Source organism: Lygodium microphyllum, chromosome 4 (genome assembly GCF_053477565.2).
Source record: "Lygodium microphyllum isolate KBCC chromosome 4, Lygodium_microphyllum_v1.1.10, whole genome shotgun sequence".
Lineage (NCBI taxonomy): Eukaryota > Viridiplantae > Streptophyta > Polypodiopsida > Schizaeales > Lygodiaceae > Lygodium > Lygodium microphyllum.
In genome coordinates this window covers 161,825,438-161,850,532 of record NC_141138.1, presented here as the reverse complement: position 1 = coordinate 161,850,532, position 25,095 = coordinate 161,825,438, and the positions used below count along the sequence as shown (strand labels likewise).

The 25,095-nt window shown below is 37.9% G+C and overlaps 1 protein-coding gene across 1 annotated transcript; it reads right to left on the bottom strand.

Annotated features, from left to right (window-relative positions):
• Window positions 1–16,188: 16,188 nt before the first annotated feature.
• LOC148037843 (pentatricopeptide repeat-containing protein At5g39350-like) lies at window positions 16,189–21,372 on the bottom strand. Its single transcript, XM_087676796.1, has one exon. The coding sequence runs from the start codon at window positions 21,054–21,056 to the stop codon at window positions 17,547–17,549; it is 3,510 nt and encodes a 1,169-aa protein (XP_087532922.1). The 5' UTR covers window positions 21,057–21,372; the 3' UTR covers window positions 16,189–17,546.
• Window positions 21,373–25,095: the final 3,723 nt, after the last annotated feature.

Genomic DNA, 25,095 nt, shown 5'->3' with positions numbered 1-25,095 from the left:
CGATACTTTTTTGTGTAGCACTAATTCTATAAAGTATCAAACTTGGTAGTGCAATAGATTTGGTCCTTCACTATGCCCTATATAATACCCAAGCATGTGCACCAAATATGAAGCTAAAATGAATAGTAGGATTGACATCTAGTATCAAAAATACATTTGTTGATATCAAATTATATGCATAGTACCAAATTTGGTGCTTTTTTATGTTGCATCCATTTTATGTGGTATTAAAATTGATATTGCGATAGATTTGGTTCCTTGTCTTGAATTGGAGTTGGTATTCTATAATAGCAAATTGGTACTCTATCCCACTTTGGTACTCTGTACCAATTTGGTACTTTGTACTAGTTTGGCAAAAATTCATGGGTTTTCATAAAAATATTTGGATTGTTTTGTTGTGAAAGTTTGAGCTCTAAGTTGGATTATTTTTGTGTGATAGGTTGAGCTCTACAAAAGATTCAAGTGCACTTATCCTACAATGATGTTGTCACTTAAATCCTTTGAGACACTAAAACCATTCTTTGTTCGGAAGTTGAAAGAGCGGTATACATACTATTGTATATATCATGTACAGATGATACATTTCAAAGAGTCTTTTAATCAGATGCACCAAAATAAGTTTGGGTGTCATGAAAAATGTCATCTGTGCCTACTCCATTTGTTGTGCAAGAAGTGGCTCACGTCAGTGTTTTTTTACAAACCAAGTAGTATGTTAGCACATAAGTATTTTGTGGGAATCCATGTTGTGCTCAAAGCTTGTCGACAGTGAATATCATGCAAAGGAATGCTTTCTTGGAAATTGCCCCAAATGTGGTGTAAGAAAGTTATTATTTTTTCCAAATGAGATTGCAATCGAATAGTAGAGGTAGGTGACTATGAAGGTCTTTAAGGATGTGGAAATTGGATAGGTTGGTGATAACGGAAGTGAGAAGAAGAGAAATGATCTGGTTGTGGAAAGAATGCAAAGTGCTACTTTTGTTTGTCTCTTTTTAGATCATCTCAAAAGCTTCATCAAAGATAACTTTGTATTTAGATGGTAAGCCCAACAATTCAAAGATTTCTTACTTAAATGTCCTAGCAATGTTATCATGTCTATTATTGATTTTGTAGAGAATTATTCATCACTTAAAATACAAAACAAGATTCAATCCATGCATTGGTGGTCAACCTAGGTAACCATACTAGTGCACATCTCTTAAGTGAGAAACTCAGTAGGTATTATTGGGAAGACAATAGATGACAAGCTCCATGACACGTTGTTTATTCAAGCCCATGATGCATAACATCTCTACCTCAGGACATAGAAAAGGAGAGCATGGTGATGCAGGTGATATCATAAAGAGAACCCTCACTCACGAGGAGCTAAACTAGATGGTTGGCCTATGAAGTGTGCAAACGATGCTGTTAATTTCCTTATGCAACATTTTAGCCCATAAGAGAAGCACATAGGTGCAATACTCAAAGAGTTTTCTAATTGGTTTGAAAGGATGATGTGTAGCACAATCTACTATGGAAATGTCAGCGTGTTACAAGCTCTTGCTCGCTCCATTGTTTTGAAGGATACTCAACAAACAAGCCATGTGTTGTACACTTTCGAATGCTCTCATGCTTTTGTGATCCATGTATGAATTGGTAGTAGAGGAGATGCAAGAATAAACAACACATAGAAGAATGGACATGTGTCTCCATTGTGCCATTGACAGAGACAATAGAGGCAGATACCAATTGTGATGAGGGGGATGTGGAGGACAATAGAGATATGTTTGCCATGCCAATGAGTTGAGATGGCATGGCAATTTATGAAGGAGACCAGAAAGTGTTATACTCAATGTTGTCACATCGAGGATACCTTTGTAGTCAAGGTAGCCGAGCCCAATGAGGACTTCTACATTCTAAAATGCACAAAAACCATGTATCAAACAACAAGAGTACGAAAGGACCTTCAACAAAGGTGGATAATTAGTTGAGGGCTTGTATTATGGCCAGGTTGAAGGCAAAGTTGATACATGTACCGTATTGAATCAGACTCGTCTGGTGATGATATACTCCCATCGTGTTAGAGCCATACACTTCCCATGGAGACTATCCTTGGAATCCATAACCAATTTATATTATCCATTGAGGCACATGAGAACATGTATAGCAATATGCCATATGATGATGGAAGTGACCATGATGTAGGCATAACAACCTTGACTCCATTTGCCATACTTACAAGTGGCCAAATATGTACTTCTCCCAAATAGAATCTTACTTTGCAAACTTTCCATATTTTATTCTGTTTTTGGTTTCCTCCACTATTAAAACCACTTTTTGAATATTGTTTACTTGTGTACCAAATTTGGTATAAAAAGTGATCCTAAATCAAAATTGGTACAAAATAGTGATCCTAAACCATAGTACTAAATTTAGGTTCAATACCAAATTTGGTACAAAACAATGTTCTTGAACCACGGTACCAAATTTGGAACTAAATTTGGTACATCATAGTACTAAATTGGACATATTCTATACATTACCACAACCAAATTGGGTATATAATAGTACCAAATTTGACAAAAGTACAACTATCCAACATATCATTGCCATTTGCACATGCTGCTTTATTTACTACCAAATTTGGTACACAACTATATCGAGTTTGGTGCAAAATAGTGCTCCTAGATTGTTAGTGAAACCAAAACCTAAGATAGAGATGTAGATGCTAAGCATCATACTTAGCATATATACAAGTTATATGACACTACCAAAATCTCTACACTACAATACCAACTTTGGTATATCATAGTACCAAAATGGACAAGGTACAGATGTCCAACACACTAGTTACCATTTACAAATGATGCTTTATATAGTACAAAATTTGATACATAATAGCACCAAACATCATGTAAAATAGTACCCAATTTTGGTTCTGTACATGTTTGATAGTTGTCAAGGGACCCAAAACATAAGAACAGGTACATAAAATCAGCGCAATATGAGATTCATATACAACTGTTAGCCACTAGTAGATGACATCCATAAGGCAGAAGGGTTTAATGCCTCTCCTAGTCTTACTTTATTTCCTATCCTATCCTACATATCAATCTTAGCATCTCCTTCTCGGCACTCCAACCTATCCTCCAACTCAATAATGTTTGAGGTATCCACCACATTGTACACACCCTCCAACCCTGGCTCACTCCCTTTCCCATCCACAATACTAGCACAAGTCCTATAGGACATCCTATACATCCTTGTAAGCATTATCCTCCCCACACATATGATTGGAAATTGACTTGATAGGACCATGGCATTCCTTCACTCCCTTACCAAGCATATTATGTTTGACAAACTCAATAGCACTTTTTGTAGCCACACAGACACACACAAAAGGAAACACAAGCTTTGATCAAATGACACAATCAACATAAAAAAACCAACTTCATACAAAACTCTATCCACATACTTTGTGGACCTACCTTGTAATTGTCAAAAGAAGAAGAAGACCATGAAGAAGAACAAGAAGACACTTAAGAGCAGAAGGACAAGCCTCATCAATCCTTCTATTCCCACTATTTAGACAGACTTTTTTAAGCCTTGTTTGTACTCGTATTAATGCTCCAATCATAAGTCTTGTAATCCTCATGTAACATGTGCACTATAGCCTCTACACACTTAGTGCGGCCTTGTGACACCCTCTAGCTTTATATGGTTGGTTTTTCCATGTCTACACTTAGTAAGGTTCTACTCATGACAGCCTCTATATACTCAGTGTTTTTATGGTTGTGATTGATGAGGGGTGTTGAGAAATATGCAATCACACTCCTATGCTAGCCTCTTTGTATGGATCAGTAAGGAAAGAAACATGCAACAATCTGAAGAGTTGCCTTATATCCCAAATAGGCATATTGACGAAAAGTGGCACCATCTTGTAACTATAAAATAATATACTTGACAATCATTTGAGTACAATGCGATAGAACTTTGTACTTTCAGTCTATGTCTCAATCTACTCAAGATTGTGTTTATGAGTCCAAGCTAATCTATCTTGGAACCTAATTCACTTGAGTAATACTCTCAGCCATCATGCTTCTAGTCTATGAGTTCCAACCACCATAGCTAAACCATTGCTCAAGATCCACGTTTTTAACACAAGCCATATTTGGGGATTATGAGACTCTTAATACTTTCTTTTTTGGAATTGACTACTAAACACGAACCTAAAAAGAAATCGGAGGTACATTGCCAAAAAGCCTTTATGAAATCACTATGCACAATTTCATTGGTATCATAAACAAACTAACTGTACACCATCTCTTTATTATAGTATGGTAAGGAGATGCCCTTTAGATTTCCTAATTGTACTAGCACTATACATTTACAACAATGACAAATAATAGGGAAACAAGGGGGCATCCTTGTCTTTAGTTTTTTTTTTTTTTTGGGGGGGGGGGGGGGGGGGGGGGGGGGAGGGAGGGGATTAAGATTTCCATTGAAAGATACTTTAGAGGAGGCATTGCCAAATAAACCATTACAAACTCAATACATTGTTTACCAAACCCCATGTCATGCAAAGATTGAAATAGAAAATCCCATTCAATGCCTTCCATAGGCCTTGTCAAAATCAATTTCTAAGGAAAGAAAATCTTGCTTTAAGTCATGTATGCTCCATGCATTCCCATAGTGCAATGATAGAGTTTAGGATATATCTCCTCTTAATGGACCCCCTTCATTCTCTCCTAATCTACAAGTCTAGCTAGCTAGAGATCCTTCTAGTAAAAAGAACCTTGGTAAAGACTTGTAAGAAAAGGTGAGACAAGTGATATGACTCTAGTTTTGTTATCTCTTGTATGAATGAGTTTAATAACCTTGCTTTGATCTTCCGAGGAAGGGCTCCATACTCAATATATTCTTCTCCACATAACCATAAGAGGGGGGATTATAGTTTGCTTAAACACATGATAAAACTCATTGGACAAACCATCCATTTCCAAGCATTTTTCCTTTTTGAGCTCGTCAATTTATCATATATTGGGAAAAGAACTTGTTCAAGAATAGAGGTCATGGAGGTGGTACCAAAATGGGTCTACACCTAGCTATTTCACTATAGCTCTTGTATTTTCTATCTTCTAAGCTCTCAACTTTCTTTGATATTAATGGAGTTTGTTTTGACTTCCCCAAGGAGTTTCTTTTGTATTTTATGTCTTCTAAGCTCTCAACTTTCTTTTGATATTAATGGAGTTTGTTTTGACTTCCCCAAGGAGTTTCTTTTGTTTGCTTTAGCATACTTCCATGTAGCTATACAGAGGATAGAAAGGAGGAGAAATCCCAATACCATATGTCCTTGTCACTCTTTTGAATGCACTCAAAGGCATTGGTCGTTATGAAACCACCCAACCTTGATTATATTATTATTATTATTTAAAAGTGATAGGTGCATTGGATTGTGATTTGACATTGCAATACCCTTAAAGATCTTAAAGGAGACACTAACATAAGATATTAAGAACCTAGAAGAGATGTAAGCTCTATCCAATTTCCCTTTTCTAAGAGCATCCCCACTCACTACAATAGAATGGAAGTAGAGATGCAAAGCCCAAATGCAAGAAAGTGGGGATGTTAAACATCTTGAGTACAATGTGTTTCCACTTGTGGCATGTTGAAAAGTCAAATCCCACAAGTAAATGCATAGGAAAATTTGGCCTTTAAACACCATTTTGACGTGCTTCCATATGTGTACCCGATTTAAAACACCCCATGCCAAATTTAGGCATTTGAAAGTGAAAAAAGAAAAAAAAAATGGGCACTAGAAAGTAAACAAGAGGGGCCTTCATCCAATGAAATTGAGTGCAAATCCATTTAAGCTTTAGTATAGCTAGGGCTTTTCTCCTTCACCTTCTCAAATTTTATATTATGTAAAAATTATTATTCATGTTTAATGTGTTTTTTTGGCCTCACAACAACAGATGAAGGCAGTCCCTATATGGGCGCTAGAATCGAATTCACACAGGCCCTAGCTCACAATCATGATCTTTGGCGTAATTGGATATTTCACTAAAGTTAAGATGAGAACTTTTTATTAACTCAAGTGAAATATCTAATCGCACCAAAGACTAGCTTAAGTGAAATATCATGGAGCCATCATCAAAACTTTGAATCTTGACTACAACCTGCGAGGTTATAAGAAGGTGAGTTCACTTCAACTTCTCATCAATCTTGCCTTTTGTTTTTTAAATAATATGATTGTATTGAATACATGATTTAAGTGCATTTATGAGATTTTATAAATGTTTTTATAAATATTCAAAAATTAAATAGGGCACATGCCTATAGTCACCTTTAAATGCATCAGATCTCTTGCTACAAGTGGCTTTGGTAACATTTGTTTCACTCTTAAGATGACATAACATCAAGTCCAACATGAGCTACACTCTCAAGAACCATTTCACAATGTTCTTGATATATCATGTAACAAGCAAGGGGAGACAGTCTAATTGAAAGTTCTATTTTTAAATCAGCTTTAAGAAAGCTAGCATATCTACTATCAAGCCATGAAGCTACGTTTCTTAGACATAATAACATTTTCTTTCGTGCATCACTAATAGTTCCTTCTCACCTCACGATGAAGAGTGGACCAAATGGCCCTACTAATATTGATGGTAAGTGGGCACCTATCAAGAAACATGGATGCCGATTATATGTGAAGTTAACCAATAGTATGAAATACATGTATCTTGACGTGCCAATCCTACAAGGCATTTTGGAGACATAGGCAAGAATGTGTGACATTTGGATTCAAAACAAGAATGTGCAATATCACCATAGCTACATAGACAACCCTCCTAGAAAATACAAATAGAGGCCGAGTAGGGTGTCTTGTGTCTCTCCATGTCTGGTCTAATCTAAAATGAGACAATTCAAGGAGTGCTAGTTCCTAACATGAAAAGCCCCAAGCTATCCAATGCTTGTTCATCATCTTGCAAGCTTCCACATTCAAGTAGCATAAGGACGAGGTAGTTGCCAATCATTGAATGTAATATCAATCAATGAACAGCTTGTCCATGAGTTCACAAAAAGTAGCCATTAGCTGCCAAGCATTGAATGTAATATCAATCAATGAACAGCTTGTCCATGAGTTCACAAAAAGTAGCCATTAGTTGCCAAGCATTGAATGTAATATCAATCAATGAACAGCTTGTCCATGAGTTCACAAAAAGTAGCCATTAGTGAGCCCTTCCAACATGACCAGCCATTCATAGCTCCCATAATGGCTCTTGAATGTAGTCTTCTCTTCATCCCCTTCAGCAATGCAAATTTGATGATATCCTGATCTCAAGTCAATTTGGCTGAAGTACTTTGCCCCTTGTAGCCGTTCCAGAAGTTCATCCACCATCAACACTGGGTATTTATTCCTTATCATAGATTTGTTGAGAGCCTTGTAATCTATACATAGGGAGATCCATCATTTTTCTTTACAAATAGCATTCGCACTCCATAGAAAGAAATACCATGTCTAATGTGCCAGAACGCCTCCATTTCCCCCCGTTGTCTTTTAGGCTTTACCAGCTTCGTACCCGTCATCCTATATGTAAGATGAGCCAGAGGTTGGTGGACTCTCGACAAGAGGTCAATTTTGTGATCTACACTCTTTTGAGGTGGCAAACTACTCGAAGGCAATCTATCTGGCATTACATCCTAGAATTTGTCAGGACCTCTCTCACCTTCTCATCTCCATTATCTAGAGTATTTGTTGAATCACCGGTTTCTCTTCAATTATCCACAGCATACATAGCCACAATTTTCCCCCATGTTTCTACCCCTTTTCCAATTTCTTGGCAGTAATTTCCATGAGGCCTCTAGCGTCTGAATGTTCTTTGTGATCCATGTTGACTGCCTCTACTGATTCTACTATTGGTGTCTCAGGCTGAACATTCTTTGCAAATCCATTAAGCCCTTATCCTATGCCTCATGTTTCTTACCCTTATCTATCAACTTTGGAACCCATACTTGCATGGTGCCTTCTTTTTGGGCTAGCCTAGTTTTGTTCACCTCTATGACAACTACCCTAGCATCCACGACATTTCCAATCGATGCCACATTGTGGCCCTTGTTTCTTGTACGAAAGTGTGGCACTCACACCACTACCTGTGGGGTTTGTAAGTAGATCTTATTTTTCCTTAGACCCATTATTTGCACAACATGGTTATCCATCCAATCAATGCTCAATATGCCTTCAAAGTCATCCATTGGAACCACTATGAGACTCAAGTTGGCTTGCCAGTGCCCAATATGCACGGGATCTTCCTATGCTCTTTCATGGTATCCATATTTCCCTTGCACAAAAGACACTTCCAATCCTTCTGCCCTCAAACGATTCATGCCTAGTTGAGCTACTACTTGTGGGGACAAGAAGTTGTGAATTGCACCAGTGTCCACCATCATCGCCTGATGTTGATTCCCAATCTTAGCATGTACAAACATGTTGGAGATACTAGGAATAAAGGTTGGCATAGTCAGTGATGGTTTTGTACCTACTGCTCATGACCTTAGACTTTCCTTCCCATTCCTTGCCCTCTTCTTCTATTTCTATGATTTGAAGTGTGGACTTGGGCAAATCTGTCTTTGCTTGAGCATAAGCAAATCTAGATTCACTTGTTGAGGTTGTAGCTCCTCTCGAACACTCCCATGCAAAGTGAGGTCCCCCACATAGGTTGCAGGTCAAAGGGCCTCCTCTACCTTGATTGTACCTATTTCCCCCTTTGTAGCCTCCTCTATTTGCATTGTTTCCTCAACCCACACTCGAACTTATTGTTCTAGAGCTAGCAAAACTATTTGCAAATGTTGACTCGAACCAAGATCCATCATTGTACTCTAGCTTGACAGGTTGCCTATTATTCCATCCAATGCATCCAAAAGCATTACCTTGGTAAGATCCTTCACCTTGTCTATTTCCCTATGTTGAACTAGTAGGAGCAATGTTGCCTCCCTGAGAGAGGTACCATGATCTACCCTGCTTTGGCTACCATGAAAATCAATTAACCTCTCGACCATAATCATGGCCTCCATCACACTTTCTGGCTCTTGTTCTTCTATTTTCCTTCGAACCCATAGTTGCATTCCAAACAGAAAACCATGTAGTTTTGTAGTAGCATCCATGTCTAGTAGCTGAAGCATTAGAGATCTATATTTTTGTACATAGTCTCTCATTTTCGTAGCAGCTTGTCTCAGGTTTCTCCATTCATCTTTGACTTTATATGGCTCATTAGCCATTTTGAAGCGTCACCCTCCAATGACTAGGCTCCTACCAATCCTTTTCTCGTGCTTGACACCATAGTAGTCTCATGTAGCCATCCACTTTACAAATCCATCTATTCAAACTCATAGAGTCCCTTTCTTCTTGGTACTTCTTTGGAGCCTAGGGTTTTTACTTCCCCAATTCATCGAACGAAGAGTCATCCCAATCCTTCTTATATTTCTTTCTTTGTCTCCTATGATCACTCTCATTGTCGGTCTCAGCATGAGCCTTTCCCAAAGCTTTTGGTAGCATGGTGGCCACATCAAATCTTTCATCATCTCCTGCATGGCCTCCATTGGGCCAGTGTCATTCTGTGGCATATCCCCATCTCGAAGGTGCTGCTTCTACATCATTGTCAAGTTTAGTTGCATATCCTTCATCCATCTCATTTGGAGCTCTACTTGGACCCATTGCTAGGGCAGATTTCCTTGATCATCTCTATTTCTACCTTTGTTCTTGTTATGTCCACCCATGCTAATGAACCACAACTAGCTTTCCTGCTTGAAACTAGCCTTCACATGAGAGCTCTGATATTGAGTGTGACACACTAAGAGTGTGAATCTAGCAAGTAGAGTGTTTTTCCCAACTTTCCGTTCGTCACCCATGGTTGAAACCATGATCCCCTCTAGACAATCAACCACCTTAGTTCACTAGAAGGCATTTTGCTAGAAAAGAGTATAGCTTGCAAGAAAGTTTTGAGAGCAAAAGAGAATAGTTGTATTATGAAGGCACAAGGTTTGGGTGGAGGGATGAACACTCGAACATTTGCAAGATTTAAGTTTGTTGCAATGCTTGTTTGCACACTTGACCGACCTCATAAAAATGATTGTCATGGAGGGTTGGCTCAACAAAACTCCATATAAATGTAAAGTCTTGCTTTGAGACATGATGGTTGGTGGGCTTCCCCATACTTCAGTGCTTTCAAAATGCCAAATTTCCAATGTCAATTACTTTCTTTTTTTGTCTCATGAGTGTGGAATCTCTTGCCACCAATTTTTTTCGTATTCTTTGGCCCATAAAATTTGAACCCTTTTGTCTAATATTTGGAGAGGCTATGGTTGGCACCTCACTATGCCCTTTTGATCGCACTCATCTAATATGTGGAGAGGCTATGGTTGGCACTATCACTGTGCCCTTTTGAACCAAGGGTTGTAGAAGGAGTAAATTCATCACATGATAAAGGTCAAACAATCATTATGAAGTCAAATGAAACTACTCAGAGATTTCTTCCAGACTATGTGAACTCGTCCAAAATAGAGTTGCCCCATGAATGGCAATTAGACATTTCTTCTATTCAAAAGAAGGAACTTCTCCCACCAAAAGTGATTAAGGTGCAGAATATCAAAGGAAAAACATTGCTACTTCCACAAAAGCAATTGCAAAATGGTTCTTTGCCCTTGCCAAAACCATCTCCTCAAAAGTCAGTCATACAACAATCTCAGCTCAAGATCTCACCATCCCAAAGAGCAAATACCCTTAAGTTTCATACTCAATTATGTAATCATGATCAGATTATTCAAGGAGTATGCCAACATTGCCGCAAGCTGATAGAAAAAGCTAGTTCATCTTTAGGAGTTATAAATAATATCCAAGAATTTGAATATGAAGGAAACCAATATAAGGCAGTCCCTTATCTTTGTCCATAGGACAATTCATCTTGGACAGTAGAAATTCAAGCTGAAAACTGGACTCATCTTGCACTTACAAGCTTGATAGAGAAAATAGAAACTTTGCATCAAGTTGCAGACAAACTTCTTCATATCTGTCAGCAACTACATAAAGCTACTATTGTAAGGTCTACTGCAGTACCCACTACTCAGACTACCACTGCACTATTGCCCTCATTTCAAACAATTACAGATTGGTCTACTTTTTCAAATAAGAGATTACAAAAAGGATAGACATGTCACTTTACTTCACCCTCCATAGGAACTCTTAATGTTCATCATGTTCTCTCTGCAAAAGGAAAAGAAAAAGAAATCATTTCCACATGAGAAGGATCTTCAAATACAAGCACATTTTTTCTAGAAGACAAGGATATGTACTATTACAAATCATTTTCAGATATTGAAAATGATCAGAAATATGATCTAAAAATCATTCTGTTAAAAGAAGTACAACGTTTTTATTGCCCTATGATAGAAGATCTGGATGAAGAACTTCCTGACATTGGTTCTTCTTACTTTCAGAAACCTCTTCAGTCAAGGAAGACTGTGATAGATTTAACAGATTATCTAGAGCTAATGTTCCCAAATTGGTCTAACAATGATTATCGAACATCATTTGATGATATTGATGAAAATGATCTTAAAAAGATTCACAAACAAAAAGAAGCAAATCAGGTATTAGACCAAATGCTCTTATGCATTGACTATTCTAAAAAGGATAATTATGAGCTTACTCGCAGTTTACATAAAAGACTTGATTCAAGGATTATGGGGGAAAGCATAGAACAAAATCCTCCAAACCAACCATCTTCAGAATTGCCACTATGGTATTACTATGACCAAGCACATTTTCAAGAAAGAGCTGCATTCATTGCATCTTCTTTAGATGATGATTGAGATAGTGCAATTGAAGAGACATTTGTCCCTATCAATCCACACCAACAATCATCTCCTACTTCAATATTACGTGCCCAAATGAATGCTCACTTTTCTTTTGTAAGTAATTTCTCTTCCATTATAAATCCTATCAATGCTACATCTACATCAATATCAAAATCAAAACCCTCCTACAATAGCTTCTATAAGAAAATAGGAGTCCAAAAAAAGATTGGATCTTTTCTAATATGGTCTATTGATGGTAAATCATCCGAAGAAATTAAGCTTTTTATCTACATGATGTATGCATATGTAGGACAAAATATAATAGAAAAACCACAGACAAATAGAATAGACATCCTAACTGCAATGACCCATGGATTTGTAGACGGTCTTAAACAATGGTGAATATCCATTCATCCCCAGGTTAAGCTAGCCATTGTACAGCATCAAGACTCTATACAAAATTTCTTTGAATTGTTACTAGGATAACTTGTTGGAAACAAACTAGATGATATTTTAGAAGCTAGGGAAGCCTTCTTTAAATCCAAACTCTATGATTCTAGATTATACAAAGAATATCTTGTATATATGAGAGACCTTATGTATGAAGGTCTTGAAGCCCATGATAATTCTATGAAAGAATATCTAGTATGTTCTTTTCCAAAACCTGTTCTTTTTTATTGTAAACAAAAAATAAAAAATGAAAACAAGGATTTCATTGATAGTGTTGGACAGATTATCCAAACTATTGAGCAGACTATCAAGGAAGTATGTCATCAACAAAAAATGACACAACTCAATCAAAAGTTTCCTCAATCTATCTACAAAAGAGCCTCTAAATTTGAAGCTGATTTTGGATGTGACAAATGCCACTGTGATATTACTTACCACAGCTACTATAGAAGAAAAAACAACCATCGGCATCAAAGACATCATGGATATTAGCTAGAATATGAGTAGAGATCTTCATATGGCCATCGACTTCGTCGACATTCTAAAAGATCAAGAGGAACCAGAAAATATAAGTATCACCAGAAAACTTATTCTAGAAAAGAGAAAAATAAGGAATATGAAAAAGGTTCAAAAAACAAAGACTTGAAATGTTTTCTTTGCGGAAGTACTTCACACTTGGCAAATAAGTGCCCAAAGAAAAATAAAGAACAAACAAATATAGCCAAGGTCAACATGATGCATCACAATGATTATGATAGTTTTTATTCATATGACAGCTATTCAGATTATGAATATTCCTACAATAGTGATTATGACAATGACTCTGAGACAGACACTTATGAAGAAGAAGAAGAAGAAGAAGAAGAAGAAACCAAGACAGAATCTTCTGAAACTGATAGCTCGAATTCTTGGCATACAACAGAGAATCTTTCAGATACATTGGAAGATACATCTTTTGATATAACTGAAAAATCAGATGATGAAATATACCCTGATAGCTTTCAAGCTATTAATGCCCATAAAGCCCATTTTCCCTCTAAAGGAAAATTTATGGAAAATGCCTTTGCCTCCTCTTCGAAGACATTGAAGAATGATTTTTCAAGAAAAATGAAAGGAAAGAAACTTGAAAAAAGTTCATCAAGCCCAGAAGAGTCTAAAGATACAGATACCTCATCATTAAAACACAAGAAACAGAAAAATAAGATTCGACAAGAATTCTTTTCAAACCTGTATGATTTGCCTAAGCCAGGTGCTATTGGCCCAGAAACTAAAGGACAAGCAAATCTCTTTATCCCACACAAATTGGAGACTTTACACCAACCCTAAACAGCATCCCAACTACTATATTCAGCCTCTTTAAATACTCAACAACCAGGACAAGATATGACTAATGCTTTCTTATAAATGCAATATGAACTCCACTCACTCTGTAAAACCTACAAAATGATCTTGCTAAGTCAAAAGGAAATAGCTCAAGGAACTACAACAATCTTACAAGAGTTGCAATCTTCAACTATAGGTGACTCTATACATCTAGTCAGCCAAGTAAGATTATCTCAAACTAAAATCCACAAGCTCAATGCTTTAGATACAAGTGGACCTATTTCCATGGTTTATGTACAGGTTAAAAATATGCCACAATTTTCTCTTTTTGTGGATGCATTGTTGGATACAGGATCTTCACTAACAATTGCTCCCTATGAACTCTTTCCCAAAAGTTGTATAAAAGTTTCTACTCCCATTATAGTAAAACTATCCAATAACAAAAAAATCACACTAATCCATGTGACACAGGCTTATCTACAACTTGGAATAATCAAGGTACCAATAGAAATACAACTCATGAAACAAATGAGATATGACTTATTGATTGGTACAAACACCTTACAACATTTGGTGCCCTATACTTTTTTGGCTAGAAAATTTATAGTGACCTATAAGGGAAAACAAGTCAACATGACACTACTCACAAAAATTGGAAGAACTGTTTATTCTATTGTAGAAGCAAATGTCTAGGCTAAAGATAGTTCAAGAGCCCAATGGATAAAGACAGAACTGAAGAAACATGAACAGGCTACAACTTAGATACAGGAACACATAAGGACTTTTATGCATGATGATCCTATGGTCTATAAGAAAAAAAGACAAAGGCTTGTAATATCCTTACCTATCCAATCTAATGCAGTTCCTACCAAGGCAGTCCATTCTGGCATGAAAGATGAAGACTTACAGTTGTGCAAAGAAGAGATACAGTCCCTCTTGACCAAAGGCTTAATAGAAGCAACCAACTCCCCGTGGGCATGTCAAGCTTTTTATGTAAATAAGCATTCAGAATAGAAAAGGGAAAAAAAGAGATTGGTGATCAATTATAAACCCTTGAATAAGTATCTAATAGGACATGGTCATCCTATTCCCTTGAAGGATCTTCTTTTGAAGAGATTGAAAAAAGCCAATATCTTCAGTAAATTTGATCTTAAATCAGGATTTTGGCAACTGCCTATAAAGAAAGAAGATAGGTACAAGACAACATTTTGTGACCCTCATGGTCATTACCAATGAACAGTGCTATCCTTTGGAATCAAGATAGCCCCTACAAAGTTTCAAAAATGGACTGATTCCATTTTTGGCAAATTTCATTTTTGCCTTATTTACATTGACGACATTCTTGTATTTTCAGAAACTGTGCAGGAACATGTAGAGCATCTTTCCCAGTTTGCAAAAACAATCGAAGAAGCATGAATAGTACTATCGCCCACTAAATCAGTGATGTTTCAAGCATCAATGGAATTTCTTGGTATAGAAATAAACCAAGGGCACATAAAGCTTCAGGAGCATGTATTAACTAAAATCGCAGACATGCCAGACACTTTCAATTCAATAAAACAGCTCCAACAGTTCCTAGGTTATTTAAATTGGGTCAATTCTTCTACTCCAAAAATAGCCCATTATTCCCAGAAACTTTATCCTCTACTTCGAAAAGATAAATTCAAATGGAAACCTATGCACACAATAGCAGTTCAAAATATTAAGAAGATTATCCAAAATCTTCCTCCCCTCAAATTGCCTACAAGTCTCCCATTGTTTCTTTACACAGATGCTTCTGACATTGAATGGGGTGCTTGTCTTTGCGAAGAAGAATCGTCAGAATTACATCTATGCAGATATGCCTCAGGAATCTTCTCTACCATCCAAAGAAACTACCCTTCCTACCAAAGAGAGATTCTAGCAATGATCAAGACAATTAAAACATTCAAAATCTTTATTGAATTTGTTCCTTTTACCATTCGCACTGACTTGAAACATGTGCCCGAGTACCTTACCAAAAAAGCACCCAATGAGATCGGAAATAAAAGGTTGCTAAGGTGGTCACTCTTTTTTTATACCCTTGATGTGACTTTCAAATATATTCCAGGTGTCCAAAACACTATTGCAAATTTACTATCCAGAAAGTCATCATGACCACTTCCAAAAAGATACTACTGTACGATATTCCTTTGTACCCTCATGATATAAAAATAATCCCAAAGCACCTTTCTTTCCATCTCACTCCATACTACCAGATGCTTTCTCATCCCTTTTTGCGGGAAAATGATTCCCAATCTCATAAGCCTATATAAGGCTCACCCATCTCATTGTAAAAAACAAGAAAATAACAAGATAGAAAGAGAGAAGCTAGAGAGAAGTCCAAAGCCAAGCCCAGTTCCTTGTACTCATTTCAAGCTTATAATACAGAGCAACTTTCTTACCATATCTTTTAAGTTTAAATCATTGAATTCTTGGTAAGCAATTTATGTTAATTACCTTTCATAGCTTCCGCTCGCACTCAAACATAAATTACCTTTCATAGCTTCCGCTCGCACTCATCTCTGTGCATGAATACCGCACTCTAGCACCACCACGTACAAAGATTTTGTTTATTTTTGGGATTGTTAGCAGAATTGGGTCATTTTGGAACATTTTTTTCTTGATTCCGATGCTGTTGTTCAGAGACATCTTGTTAGACTGAAGAGTCTCCTACATTGACAGCTGGATCTTCTTCAGCACACTGATCTTTTGTCTAGAGAGGACTTCGTTCCATGGCGTACAGCAGCTTCTATATCGTGACTTTCGTACTCTGCTCACTACCAGAGAGAGAGAGAGAGAGAGAGAGAGACTGACTTCTTTTCTCGTTGTTCTGCGTGCATCTAATGTGGGTACATATCCGAACTGCTGAAGCATCACTATTAGAAGTATAATCACTAAAAATTTGGAACTATATTTTGCCGTAGTTATACGGATCATTCCAGAGATTGCAAGAACTTTAAGCCTGGACGAACAAGATAAGAACGATTCACCATTACATTCATACAGGCGATCAGAAAATCATCATTTAATTTCTTCCACTTAAGAAGGCTTAAAATTTGGCAACAACGCGCGACAGCTTGAGCACCCATGCCTAAAAATTAGAACCCAGAATTGAAGAGATCTCAAATTGGATGCTGATAGAATGGAAGCAAATTCATACAAGTACATCATGCAGTCTTGATGTGCTTGGGGCATTTCATTTTGCTCCAGAGACAGGAAAGCCAGGGACCACCTCCTGATCGCTTTGCCCTGATTTCTCGTATATGCTTGGCTGCTCTCAGTTTCCTTTGCACATAGAGCTGACTAGGTAGTGCGCTAAGTCTGCAAAAGCAGACTCATCTAAGGTTGAGATTGCCCAGCTTGCCCGTGTTCTTCTGAGCGTCAGCTGGGAAGAGCGACAACGATGGTCTTTTAGAGATCCGTCCCGTGCAGGTAAACAAAATTGCATGTGCAAAAGTCCATGCTGGGGTCACTAAGCCAAGCACGAGTTAAAATCAGGTGGACTTGGCACCAAATTTGGAGTGAGGAGAGAGAGAGCGCAGCTAGCCACAGAGCTCCTGGAAAAAATGACAGTTGGCAAGGGAGTAGCCTCATTTTCGAGGGTATTCTGTCAAGTGTGCGAAGTCCCGGAAAACACAATATTGGTGGGCCCTGAAGCTTCCATAGGTCAATGGACCTTCAACAGAAGCCATCCACGTGCAGGTGAATGTGTATTAAGTTGACTCGTGCAAGTCTATTGACCTGCAACTGTCCTAGCTGTTAAAACACTTCCATGGTAGAATTCGTGTCTTCAAGCTAGGGTTAGGGCTAATCTTCTGATTTAAAAGGTTTTATGGAGCTTTTGGATGACACCTATCGCATGATGGTAGGTGAAGGAGGAAACGGGCGAATCCTGACGCCCAACAAAATTAGCCTGCATCAGTCTAATCTGGTTTCTTCCATGGTTGCCTTTGTCTTTTCAACACCATATCTTCAGATTTGAAATCATCCACCTCCAGCGCAGCATCTGCATCTGCATATATATTACTTACACAGACATAAGCTCCGGCATCTTTTTCATCCAAATGCATTGCATGCTGAAAGGCTGTTTGCCCAAGCTTGATAATCCCCTGTGTTTTGCAAGCACTCAACACTGTATGCCATACTGTCAGATCATCAAGGAATGGCATCTCCTTGATCACCAATACTGCCTTGTCTAGGTGGCCTGCGCGGCCGAAAAGATCAACCATGCAAGTGTAGTGCTCCAAAGTTGTACTAATGTCATAACAAGTGGATATGGCCTGAAAGCACATCTGGCCCTCATCTAGTAAACCTGCATGGCTGCATGCATTGAGCATAATTGTGAATGTGACTAAATTGGGTTTTACCTCCTCTCTTATCATATTATCGAACAAGTAAAAAACATGCTCTACCTTTCCAAGCAGGCCATAACCTGCAATTAGTGCATTCCATGTGATTATTTTTCGAACAGGAAGCTTGTCAAACACTTCTTGTGCTTTGGCAGCCAGGCCACATTTTGCATACATATCTACCAGTGCGTTGCCCACAAGAAATTTTTCCTGCATTCCCTCTCTAACAATTTCAGCGTGTATTTCTTGGCCCCTATCTGCAGCTCCTATACTGCCACAGGCTTTCAATGTGCAGGCAAAAGTGACTGCAGTTGGAGATAGACCCTCAATATGCATCTGGTCAAAACACTTTAATACTGACTCATTATACCCTTGTTGAGCATACCCTGCAATTAGTGCATTCCATGTGTCTACCTTTCGAGTTGGAAGTTTGTCAAAGACCTCTCGAGCTTTTGCAACCAAGCCACATTTGGCATACATATGTATTAATGAACTATCAACAACTCTATCTTTTGCCCATAGCCCCTCCCTTACTATCTCAGCATGTATTTCTTGCCCTTTGTCCATAGCTCCAATCCTGCCACATGCTTTCAAGATGCAAGAAAAGGTGACAGCATCTGGAGTGAATCCCCCCAAAAGCATTCGTTCAAAACAATTAAGCGCTTGCTCACCATGCCCATGTTGGGAAAATCCTGCAATCAATACATTCCATGAAACTACATTCCAAATAGGAAGCTTGTCAAATACTTCCTGTGCTTTTGAAACCAGGCCACATTTACTATACATACCAACCAAAGCATTACCAACAACTACATCTTTTTCCAGCAATCCTTTTTGAGTAATCTCCGCATGTATAACTAGGCCCTTGTCTACCATTCCTAGGCTGCCACAAGCTTTCAAGATGCAAGCAAAGGTGACAGTGTTTGGAGAGAAACCCTCTAATTGCATCCATTGATAACATTTCAATGCTTGCTCACTGTACCCATATTGAGCATAGCCTGCAATTATGGTGTTCCACGAGGTTAGATCTCGAATTGGAAGATTATCAAACACTTTTTGTGCTTCTCTGACCAATCCACACTTAAAATACATATCTACCAATGCATCCCCAAGACCAATATCTTTCTCCGCGAGGCCCCTTTCAACGATCTCAGCATGTATTTCCTGGCCTTTATCTGCTATTCCTATGCTTCCACATGCTCTCAAGATGCAACCATAGGTGACTGCATTTGGAGAGAATCCCTGTTGCTGCATTTGCTCAAATGAAGTCAATGCTTGTTCATTATGCCCCAGTTGAGCATATCCTGCAATAAGAGCATTTAATGAGTCCATACTCCAAGTTAGAAGCATGTCAAACACATCCTGTGCTTCCTTGAGCAAGCCACATTTGGCATATGTGATGGCCAATGCATTGCCAAGAACATGATCATTTTCAAGGAGGCCCACTTTGACGATCTCAATATGCATTTCTTGGCTTTTGGTTGCAGCTCGATTGGTGCCACAAGCTTTCAATGTGCAAGTGTAGGTTATTTCATTTGGAGAGACGCTCTCAAGTTGCATTGCTTTAAAACAATCCAACACTTGCCCAAAGTACCCATGTTGAGTATATCCTGCAATTAAAGTGTTCCATGAGGCTATATTTCGGGCTGGAAGCTTTTCAAACACTTCTTGTGCTCTTGTAATCAGGCCACATTTGGCATACATGTCTACCAGTGCATTGCCAACAAGAATATCTTTTGCCATCAAGCCTTCTCTAATTATCTCATCATGTATCTCTTGGCCCTTGTTTACAGCACCTAAGTGGCCACACGCTTTCAAGATGCAAGCAAAGGTGACAGCATCTGGAGAAAAGCCCTCAAGTTGCATCTTATCAAAACAGCTCAAAGCCTGCTCAGCATGCCCATGTTGTGTATAACCTGCAATTAGGGCATTCCACAAGACCACGTCCCGTAATGGAAGCTTCTCAAACACTTCTTGTGCTTTTTCAACAAGGCCACATTTGCCGTACATATCTACCAGTGCATTGGCAGCAACAAAATCTATTTCCAATAACCCCTCCCTAATGAAGTCCGCATGTATTTTTTGGCCCTTGTCTGCAGCTCTTATGCTGCCACAAGCTTTCAAGATGCAAGCAAAGGTAGCTGCATTAGGAGAATGCCCCTCCAGTTGCATTCGCTCCAGACAGCTCAGTGCTTGCTCACCAAGGCCATGTTGCGCATATGCTGCCATCAGGACATTCCATGTGACTACATTTCGAAATGGAAGCTTGTCAAACACTTCTTGTGCACTGGCAAGTGAACCACATTTGGCATACATATCTACCAATGCAGTACCTAGAGCAATATCCTTTCCAAGCAAACCCTCTCTAGATAATTCAGCATGGATTTCTTGACCTTTGCCGAGAGCTCCAGCTCGACCACAGGCCTTTAAAATGCAAGCAAAGGTGATTATGCTTGGTAATAGACCCTCAAGTTGTATTTGTTTGAAACACTGCAACGCTTGCTCACCATGCCCATGTTGAGCGTATCCTGCAATAAGCACACTCCATGTAACCACATCCCGAACTATCAACGTGTCAAACACTTCCTGTGCTCTCTCAAGCAAGCCATATTTGCTATACATGTCTACAAGTGCAGTGGAAACAACAACATTTCTCTCTACCAACCCTCGTCTGGCAATGTAGGCATGTATTTCTTGACCCTTGCCAACAGCCCCTATGTTGCTGCAGGCTTTAAAGATGCTGGCAAAGGTGGCTGCATTTGGAAAAATACCCTCAAGTTGCATGCGTCCGAAATACTTAAGTGGTTGATCGCCTGAACCATGTTGAGCATATCCTGTGATCAACGCATTCCATGTAACAACATCCTGCACTAAAAGTTCGTCAAACACTTCTTGTGCTTTTTCAATGGAACCACACTTGGCATACATACTTATCAAAGTGCTGCCAACGAAAGGATCTATTTCCAATAATCCCCTTGCGACAATTTCACCATGTATTTTGCTGCCTCTGTAAAGATCTTTTTGCTTGGCGCAGGCCTTCAGTAAGGCCAGAAGTGTGTGCTGCCGACCTGTATCTTGTTGCATTGCAGAATGGGGTTCCTACGAGAGCCGCCTCCTCCTCCTCCTCCTCCTCCTCCTGCTTCTTTTGTTATGTTTCGCTAAGAATTCCCTTCTCCGGTGCCTCCTCCTCACATCTACAAAACTCTCCATATTCTTCTACTTCTTCTTCAGACTTCAGGGTTCGTATTTTCGCTTGTGGCTGACTTCGTGCTGGTGTGCATATGGCAATCTGTTGCGCGGACTGTCCGTGGTGTCATGGCACTCCGTGCCAGGCATAGCTATACTGGCTAGACTGCGTGCCGGGGCAATCAAATAGAGATAAACAAATCCCCTCTTTGTCAATTTTTTATAGAGTAGAGTTGCCCGTAAGGGCATCTATATAGGTCTTCTTTACACGTGCAGCTTAAGATGGATTTGTATTTATCTTTTTTCTCCTATTTTTTTGGGATTGAAGATATTACCTAATTTCGTATTTACCTTGCAGCTTTCGTAGCGTTTTAGAATTCTTCCATACCATGTAAAAACCTCTCTCTGTCCTTCTCCTTTATGTGTAAAAAAGCCTTCCGCTTTCGTGAATAAAAGTCTCCAAGACTTCCTCCTCCTCCTCCTCGTGTTGCACCATCGATTCCATTGTCTAGGCCCGTTGTGTGCATTTTCTTGCATCATAATTCATTATTTCAATTCGATTAGAAATCAATTAGTTGTGATTAAAACTAAAAACTAATATAGTTATTTCAAGTCGATTAGAAATCAACTAGTTGTGATTAGAACTAAAAACTAATTGATATAATTCTAATCAATATCATAATTCATTATTTTAGTGTGATAAGAAATCGATTAGGAAATCAATTTGTTGCGATTAACCGAATTGATTTCTAATCAAAACTAATCTATCAAATTAAAAATTAAAACTAAAAACTAATCAATATAGTATAGTTAATTGGTTCCTAATCTTAATACATTCCTTATCTTATTGATACAGTAATCTAATCGATAATCGATATAGTTAGTCATCGTAGCATAGAGCCATCATAGTGCAAATTAAATAATTAATATATAATATGGGTATACTTAAATAATTAATATTAGTTAGTTAATGTTAGTATTACTTCTTTTACTCATTATGAATAGTAAAAGAAAGAAACAAAAAGCAAAGGAAAGTATATATCTTCTCTAAAGACAGGGGAATGGTACCTTCTCCCATAATTATAAAACAACGAACAGACGAAGAGACCTGTGCTAGCTCTTCGACATGCTACTTGTATAATATACTCATATGCTTTTTGTGTTATTGCTATGCTACCACAAAGTTTTAAGCTAAAACTAAAAATATAGTGAAATGTCAAAACCACTACTGCATCTCATACTTTAACCAAGCAATTTTTTTACCATTGATTTTATGCTTTGCAAGGTACACTTAATTAATATGGCATCTCAAGCTTGTTCAACAGTCCTTAATTGAATTTGTTACCTTCAATTGATTGTAAGCGCTTCTTAGACTACTTGTGCTTTTGAAAAAATGAAATTTATACAAAACTATTGTTTTCAAGCATAGAAAGGTAAAATAGACTTTGTGGAAATATTTTAAAACAAGAACTTGGACAATAGACACAAAATTCCATTACCTAAAAACTCAGTTGAATGTGTCAACCTTGTTATCCTTGTATGCTTCACGATAGGATTCATGTCAAGACCTACACAAAATATGTTATAACGTAGATTATATTTGTAACATAGATACTAACTGTCTTAAACTTGGTAGTATACACAAAATGCAATTATCATAATAACAAAGAGTTTACACATGCAATTGAGAAATAAGTCTTATAATATAGTAAGTGACTTAGTTTTCAATCTAAGTTTATGGGAATAAAATTACCTTTGTAGTCATGATTTGCATATGTTTAGAGAAGGGCTCTCTCATAACCTCAACAACTTTGAATCAATTAACTCATTAAAGTTTTTTAGATAGAAAGGTAGAGGCTAGTTTCTTGTCTTCCCGACTTGTCTAAGACAAATGTTGTAATGATTGTCTTCAATTTCAACTTCATTTGCTATCTTTTGCCAACTCAAATGTTAGATCCACCTCAACATACCACCATCAATCCCTGCTTTCCACATCTAGATACATGTGTCTCATATCTCATTAGTGCATTGGCACATAATTGTTCTTCACATCCACAAAGCTATATATATAGACATATACGTATATAGGTAGAAAACATCCAAATGATAAGCTTAAACATGGGACAAAGGTTCAACATTAGGTATTACACTATTATCCCTCTCTCATTCAGTAGATCAAGCTTAAGGGGACTTGAACCCCTTGCAAAACCATGTTGGTTTGCCCACCTAGGAGCTCCTCAACACCCATAAGTTAAGTTTGCTTGAAAGGAATAATGTGTAGACTTGAAAATGGGGGGGAAAGCACAACTAAGATGCCACACTGCTCCATGAGCTCACCACATGGAGATCACCAAAAGGAAGAGGATGGAATCATCAAAATTGTGCTAGAATCCAAATATATCTTAATAAAATGGTTACATTGATTGATTGTGGGTATTATTAAAACTCTTTGATCTGATGAATGATTGATTAAAATTTTATTTATCAATCAATGTGGTCTACATTTTAAGATTATTAGGTTATTTGCATATTGTGCTTCCAGCAATACAATTGACTACTTTATATCTACAAAATAATTGAGACAAATGTTATTGTGAATAAATCCTTTCGCAAAACTTATATAGTGTTATCTTGTTTTTGTTGGCTTGGCAAGTTTCATTTTTGTGGACTACACATAGCATTATAGGCATTAGATATTGTGTGATCTATACACACACACAACCACATATGTGCAGACAAACAAAGTGAGATTTCGGTCCTCAATTTAGTATGTTTGGTTGCAAGCATATGGGTTCATGCTAGCTACCACCTTACTATGCAACAATACACCCCTCTTGGCATTGCCTTTCACCATGGCCAGCTTGGGTTGGCAGACACTTGGCTTGGTAATGCTTTTTCTAGCAATAGTTTTTGGGAGTAAAGATACATGTGCCTAACTACCCATGTATTCAGACAATACCAACACATCTGTACACTATAAGTAGCGGGTGCCCATTACTTTCAGTGGCATTTGAATAAGGGAAGGTTGGTCACACATTGTGACTGTTGGAGTTCCCACATATGGTGTCTCTCTCTCTCTCTTTCTCCATCTCCCATAGCTCTTGCTCCTGTTTGTCTGCTTCCACTCAAGGTTTACCTTTTAACTAGTATAAAAGCCAACCATTCAAGGAGCTTCTTCATCCTTTGCTTCAGCTCAGATTCAAAGCTTCAACTCAAGGTCTCATGGTAGCCATTGTTTCTTTCTCTCAAGGTATGCATTGAGTCTTTCCTTTTTCCGGCTTGTTCCATGCTTGTTAACAAGCTTCCCAAGGCTTACCTAAGCCTTATTAAGTGCTTATTGAGTTGAGAAGCAGCCATTTTATCCATATTAAGTGGATACAAAGCATGGTATAGAAGTCATGGATAACTATGGCAGCTTGATAGCACGCTCATATTTTAGCCATAACTTTTACATATGATATTAGATTTAGGTGTTCTATAGAAAAATGAAGGGTGCAACAAGAGCCACAGATTTGGTACTCATAGAGTTGATTCTTTGCAATTTTTTATTATCTATCTCACATAGAACAAAACACTTTTTTAAATAACAAATAGTAAATTTCATAATGTATGTTTGATACTCTAGGATATTATTCTGGTGCCCATATGGTATGCTTTTGGGAGTGATTTGAGCTTGAAATAGCTCAGATTTCGCTATCATTTTAGTGCTATAATAATAGGACAGTAAGCATTTATAAGTGAAAAGCATATGCATAATGTTGATTGATGCTTTACAGGATATTCAATGGATGTACTACTACTCCAATTTTATGTATACTTTTTCGATATGCTATGGCATGCTTTTGAGCTGAGATTTGGACTTCGTTACATTGATATTGACTGTGGCTACATGCTTTGCCTACTTCAGTGGCTTATGTAGTTACGAGCTTGAAAAATC